This window comes from Phaseolus vulgaris, chromosome 11 (assembly GCF_000499845.2).
Source record: "Phaseolus vulgaris cultivar G19833 chromosome 11, P. vulgaris v2.0, whole genome shotgun sequence".
In the NCBI taxonomy this organism is placed as follows: Eukaryota; Viridiplantae; Streptophyta; class Magnoliopsida; order Fabales; family Fabaceae; genus Phaseolus; species Phaseolus vulgaris.
In genome coordinates this window covers 42,138,341-42,145,187 of record NC_023749.2, presented here as the reverse complement: position 1 = coordinate 42,145,187, position 6,847 = coordinate 42,138,341, and the positions used below count along the sequence as shown (strand labels likewise).

The window sequence follows — 6,847 nt, the reverse complement described above, 5'->3', positions numbered from 1 at the left end:
ATTTATTTTTGTACTGAATCAAACCTTTTAAGAAAACTTTAAAAAGCTTTTCCAAAACCATGTAACCACATCATGAGCTTGATCTTACTACCTTGATTTGGCATCTGGGATGGGTCATGTAGCAAAAGGCAACCATGAATACACACAAGCCTAAAATACAAAATCATCTAAGACACATAGCAACCTTCAAAGCAAACTAGCTAAAGACTACATCAAACACCCCAATGCAAGGTTGAGATGAGCTTCATCCATCTCCAACAATCTCCCCCTGTTTGATGGAGACAAAAACTCCTTTGCTTTGTATACTTGATGATCAAAACTGCACTGTACTAGCTTCCAAGAAAACTGCAAAACAATATTTAGAGATAAAACCAGAATATAACAGTATATGAGTTTTGTGCTACCTCCCTGCAGCTTGAGCCAAATCGTCAACTTATGTGAGCACTCTTTCATCTGTCCTTCTCCCCCTTTAGGTTCATCAAACAGAGTAGAACATTGAATAAAAGAAGCACACCACATATATGCATAATAGTTCAAACTAAAGCCAGTTTATAGGTCTATTACAAACCAAAACAAAATAAAACCGATGCAGAAAAAAAAACAGAAACCCAATTGTTCAACAAGACATAAGGATAAAAACTTTGAAAAGATCACTTGTTATAGTGGTAGAGCTCGGCTAGCTGCTCCTGAACTCCTTCAATTTGGTCATCCAAGTGTTGAAACCTGGCTTGAGTCATTTCATAGTATTCCTTTTGGTCGTATGTGAGGGTATCCAGCCTGAGTAGAACTTGCCTTTCGAACATGGATAGAGGTTCACCTCTATGCACAGGTTCCAGATATGCAACCAATGCATTTTGGCTTGTAGCAGCAACATCCTCATTTGCGAAGGAGTGGACTGGTGACTCATCCATGTGCTGCACACCATCAACATTTTCTTCTTCTTCATCTCTTGGATTAGCTGCTTCATTCTCAACTCTATTTGCAGCATTCCTTCGAAAGATCCAGCTGTCTTCCTCCTTTTGGAACCCCATTTTCAAGAGAGTGGAGTTGTCTATTTCACTGGCTGCCTTAATGGTGTCATTTCTCTCATTTGCAGTATCAACTTCAAAATAGTCAATTAGTTTTGATACAAAAATTGCATATGGAAAACGATAATCGGGAAGCCTTGTTGATTTGAGCATATGCTCTACCATTGTACTTACCCAATTTACCTTGAGTTGATTCATTATACAGTATAGCAGAATCAAATCCTCTTCATGGAGAGTAGCATGATTGCTTCCTCTAGGAGTAAGTTGCCAAGCAATTATGTAGGCTAGGAGTCTTGGAATTAAGGTCAGATTACCAGCTTGAAATCTAGCCACTGGTTCAACGGGATTTTTGACACAACTCCTATAAAACTACATTTTGTTGAATCCTTGAATTCCAGCAGTATTTCCTTTGCTAACTTTCATTCCTGAATACTTGATTCCTCCCAAATTGCTCCATATTTCCCTTGTAATTTTCAGCTTCACTCCTTTCACATGGGAGACCAGATTTTTGCCATCTTGAACAAGATTGCTGTAGAACACTTTCACCAAGTCTGGATAGACATTTCCAGTCATTTCTAAGAAGTTTTTAAGCTTTTGATGCTTGAGCAGGGTTTTCGCTTCAGTCAGATTTTCTTCCCTCAACCAAGAGAATTCTAGCACCTTGGGCACATTGACTTGCTTTCTGCTTGTCTCATGGATGAACCTTGTCATAGCTTCAGAATCTCCAACAAACCAGTTTTCCCGAATGCCTTGGCTGCTGTTGGATTGCTCTTTGGATTTCTTCTTTCTGTGTGATGAGGATGCCATGCTCTATCTGTTGTTACCTGCACCTGGACAGCTTGTAGTAGGAATGAGATAGTGTGAAAAGCAATTGATCAATGCCAGATTAATTTAGAGCTTTAGATCAGATTTCAAGAATTATGGGTTTTAAAAAAAATCAATTCAATCAGATATGCTACAGATTTTATTCTTGTGGTACAACAGGTGCAAGTGTTGATTTACGCAAGAATATATTGGAACCAGATTTCAGTTTGACAAATCAAATCTGTTGCACCTACACGATATCCAATCAGTTAGAATACCCATATACTAATTATCATAGACCTGCTGGTTCCAATCAGTGTCAATGAATATGATATCACAAGTTCCATTAGCTATATGTTCTCTTAGAAAGTGATGTCTAATTTCAATATGTTTAGTTCTTGAATGCATGACAGGATTCTTAGACAAATTTATAGCACTAGAACCAATTAAACCCCTGTATTTAGATTGATCCACTGATTTTCCTGCACAATCTTGTTCCAGCTGGCAGCTTGTTGAAATAGAAGTGTTGATTGCCTTGCATTGATCCATATCAAACCTCTTAAGCAGCTCCTTGCAGTACTTTTCTTGACTTATGAAAATTCCATCCTTGAGTTGTTTCACTTGTAGTCCAAGGGAGAAATTCATTTCCCCTAACATTGACATCTCAAACTCACTCTTCATTGTTTTCACAAAGTCTTCACACATTTCTTCATTTGTGGATCCAAAGATAATATCATCCTCATAGACTTGCACAAGTATAATTTCTTCTCTTTTCTTCTTTATGAACAGAGTTTTATCATAATTGCCACGGTTATATCCTTGAGAGAGCAGAAACTCACTTAGCATCTCATACCATTGCCTAGGTGCCTGCTTCAATCCATATAAAGCCTTCTTGAGCATGTAAACATGCTCTGGATATTTATGATCTTCGAACCCTGGAGGCTGAGATACAAACACCTCTTCATTAATGTAACCATTTAAGAATGCACTCTTGACATCCATTCGAAATAGCTTGAAACCTTGTATGCTGAAAAATGCTAGGAGTAATCTGACAGCTTCAAGACGTGCTACTAGTGCATAGGTTTCACCAAAATCAATTCCCTCTTCTTGGTTATAACCTTTGGCAACCAGCCTTGCTTTATTTCTAGTGATAGCCCCGTGTTCATCCATCTTGTTCCTGTACACCCACTTGGTTCCTATGATATTCATCTCATGTTTTCTTGGAACCAAAGTCCACACTTCATTGTATTCAAACTGGTTTAGTTCTTCTTGCATTGTTGTTATCTAATTGTTGTCTTGTAGTTCTTCTTCCAGACTTTTAGGCTCAATCTGTGAAACAAAGGTCACTGTTCTGCAGAAATTATTAAGTGAATTCCTTGTTGAGACTCCTTTCTCAATTTTACCAATTACATTGTCTAGTGTGAGATCCCTGGGTGTCTTCCATTCTTTAGGCAATCCTGCATTCACAATAGATTCTTTGACAGTATTTGGATTAGTTGCATCAAGCTCACTAGATTGATTCTTTTGCAAAATGGTTCTTAAATCATCCATACCAGGTTCATCCATAACAGATTTATGCACAGAACAATCTGTTTCATCAAATACAACATGTATAGATTCTTCTACTACAAGCAATCTTTTGTTATACACCCTATAAGCATGTCCATTTATAGCATATCCAATATGTATTCCTTCATCTGATTTAGGATCAAATTTCCCCAGATTGTCTTTACCATTATTTAGAACAAAGCATTTGCAGTCAAAAACCCTAAGATGACTAATGCTAGGCTTCCTGCCTTTATACAATTCATAGGGAGTTTTCTTAAGAATTGGTCTAATCAAGGTTCTGTTAAGCACATAAGAAGCAGTGTATACTGCATCTGCCCAAAAATATTTAGGTAAACCAGATTCATTTAACATGGTCCTAGCTAACTCCTCTAATGACCTATTCTTCCTTTCAACTACACCATGTTGTTGGGGTGTCCTAGGAGCAGAATAGCTATGTGTGATTCCATGCTTTTCACAATATCTATCAAATTTTGCATTTTGAAACTCTCCCCCATGATCACTACGAATCTGTTTTATTCTATTTTCATTTTCATTATGCAGAACCTTAGCTAGTTTCTTAAAGGCTTTATATGCATCATTTTTAGAAGCAAGAAACAAAGTCCATGTATATCTTGAAAAGTCATCAACAATCACCAAAGCATAGTAATTTCCAGCTAAGCTAGCAGTCCTAGATGGTCCAAACAAGTCCATATGTAAAACATCCAAGGCTTTATTTGTAGAAACCACATCTTTAGATTTGAATGAAGCTCTTATCTGTTTGCCCTTTACACAAGCATCACACGATCTGTTATTTTGAAATTTTATGTTTGGTAAACCAGAAACAAGTTCCTTAGACTTCAGCTTATTCAAGTGATTTGTATGGCTATGAGCTAGCCTCTTATGCCACAACCATGACTCATCACTTTTAGATAACAAGCACTCATTTTCAGAACAGCTTTTCATAATATCTAAGAGATAGATGTTGTTTACCCTTTTTCCTGTGAAAAGCACCTTACCAGAAATTTCATTTGAAATTGTACAAGTGTTGGCTTCGAAATTAACCTTGTATCCCTTGTCACACAACTAACTAATGCTTAGAAGACTATGCTTTAGCCCTTCAACATACAGTACATTCTCAATAGTGGTCGAGTCTGCAGTACCAACATCTCCTCTTCCAAGAATTCTTCCTCTATTATTATCTCCATATGTGATGTGTCCTTCAGCTTTAAGTTTCAGATTTGTGAATTGGGTAACATCACCAGTCATGTGCTTTGAGCACCCACTATCCAAGTACCACTGATTTTTCCTGCTGTTTTTCTGCAAAACAAAACAGATTTAATGCATATGGTACCCCTTTCAAGTTTAGGGTCCAGCATGATTAATACCTTTCCTTAGGAAGCCATTTGGCCAAATCTTTAGGAACAAGGTACCTTCTAGCTTTACATGTTCTAGCTATATGTCCAGACTTCATACAATAAAAACAAGTTGCAGAATGCATTGTATTTGAACAACCAAAAGAGGAAAAACCTGTTTTGGAAGGAACAAAAAAACTGGACAGCTTTTTCACATTACTTTTCATTCCAGGATTATATCCTAGACCATTTTTTTATTAAAAACAACATTTTGTGAACCTAATAAGGTTTCAAGATTTTCTCTTCCTTTAGTGAAATTTGAGAGTGTTTTTAACAAATATTCAACCTGTTTTTCCAGCTTCTTACAATTATCACAGGTTTTTATTGATGCATGCAAACATGTTAATTCAAGGCTAACCAATTCAGTTTTAGCTTTGTGTAATTCTTCTTCAAGAGCCTTAACCTTAGGTTCCAATACCCTATTTACTTTATTCAGTTTGTTACATATGACAGCCAATCTATTTGCTTCATCATGTGTTTCCTTAAAGGCAATTAATAGTTGATAATAATTTTCAGAATCAGTTGAATAGTCACTTACTGAATCAGATGCTTATCCTTCATCATTCACCATGAAGCACAAATTTGCTTCTTCACTTCCAGTTGAAGAGTCACTTGTTGAGGATACATTATTCTCTTCCCAAGAGATATAAGCTCTCTTTCCTTTGCCTCTTTCACTCTTCTTGCTTGCTGATTTTTCTTTGTTTTGATTGTTTGGGCAATCAACCTTTATATGACCTGGTTTGCCACACCAAAGCAAGTATAACTAGAAGAATTTGAGTCATTGGATTTAGAATACCTTTTTCTTTGTTGAGTTCTGTCTCGGTTCTTTCTTTTCAGAAACCTGCTGAATTTTCTGGTGAGCAGACTCAAGGTCTCATCATGTTCAGAATTCTTCTCTTCCTCACTTGTATCATGTTCCATGGTAGTCTTTAAGGCAAGTCCTTTGGCTCTTTTCTCCACTGTTTCTTGTTCTTTCAATCTTTTGAGTTCTAACTCATGTTCAATCCATTTTCCAAAGAGTGCTGCAGTAGACATCTTGGATAAATCTCTAGATTCAGAGATTGTTGTTACCTTAGGCTGCCAGCTTCTATCAAGGCATTTCAGCACCTTTATGTTGAGTTCTTCCTTGTCAAAGACTTTACCAAGGCCAGTGAGGTGATTTACAATATGTGTAAATCGTTTCTGCACATCTGCAATACTCTCTTCTGATTGCATTCTGAACAGTTCGTATTCCTGAATGAGTGAATGCTTCCTTGCTCGTTTCACATCATCTGTCCCTTCATGGGTTACCTCTAGTACTTCCCACATCTCTTTAGCTGAGCTGCATTGGGACACTCTAAAGAATTCATACATATTCAGTGCAGAGGTGATGATGTTCTTGGCTAAGGAGTCATATTGAGCCTTCTTCCTCTCGGTTTCACTCCATTCAGACCAAGGCTTCTTCACAGTTTCTTCTTTGACAACTTGCATAGGTATGAAAGGTCCACTGACCACTGCATCCCAAATACCCATATCAATAGACTCCATAAAAATTTTCATCCTAATTTTCTAGAAAGCATAGTTAACACCACCAAACATAGGAGCTCTATTGATAGACGCATCTTCAGCAAAAGGCATTTTAAACTCAGACATCATGCATACACTTGAGCAAAATACAAGCCCTACCTCTTGATACCAATTGTTAGAGTTAAACAGTGTCTAAGTTCAAGAGGGGAGGGGTGAATTGATCTTATCAAATTTTCGCAAAAGAAACTGATTTACAGTGTAACAGAGGTGAAAAGAACAGATTAATTTTAAACGAAACAGATTGTTTTTACAAATGACTTTAGCACAAACAGAACTTGATCAACACGATTTAGATCAACCAGCAGAAATAACATAACCAAATTGATTAACTTTCACAGCTTATAAAGTTGCAGTTTGTAACACAGGATTAATCAATTTTACTTAACACAAAGCATCTAGAGTAATGAACACATGTCACAGTTCAGTCAAGGAAAACACTTCACCTTTTTGCCATATTACAGATTTACACAGCAGCTTGATTTATGTTTA

General features: G+C 36.9%; 1 protein-coding gene across 1 annotated transcript; it reads right to left on the bottom strand.

The window, feature by feature from the left end:
* Positions 1–3,116: 3,116 nt before the first annotated feature.
* Positions 3,117–6,304, bottom strand: LOC137807904 (uncharacterized). Its single transcript, XM_068608756.1, has 7 exons — positions 5,957–6,304; positions 5,659–5,869; positions 5,361–5,527; positions 5,151–5,273; positions 4,469–4,697; positions 4,217–4,378; positions 3,117–3,559 (listed from the first exon to the last, which is right to left on the bottom strand). Exons 1-7 carry the CDS (start codon positions 6,302–6,304, stop codon positions 3,117–3,119), a joined length of 1,683 nt encoding a protein of 560 aa, XP_068464857.1.
* Positions 6,305–6,847: the final 543 nt, after the last annotated feature.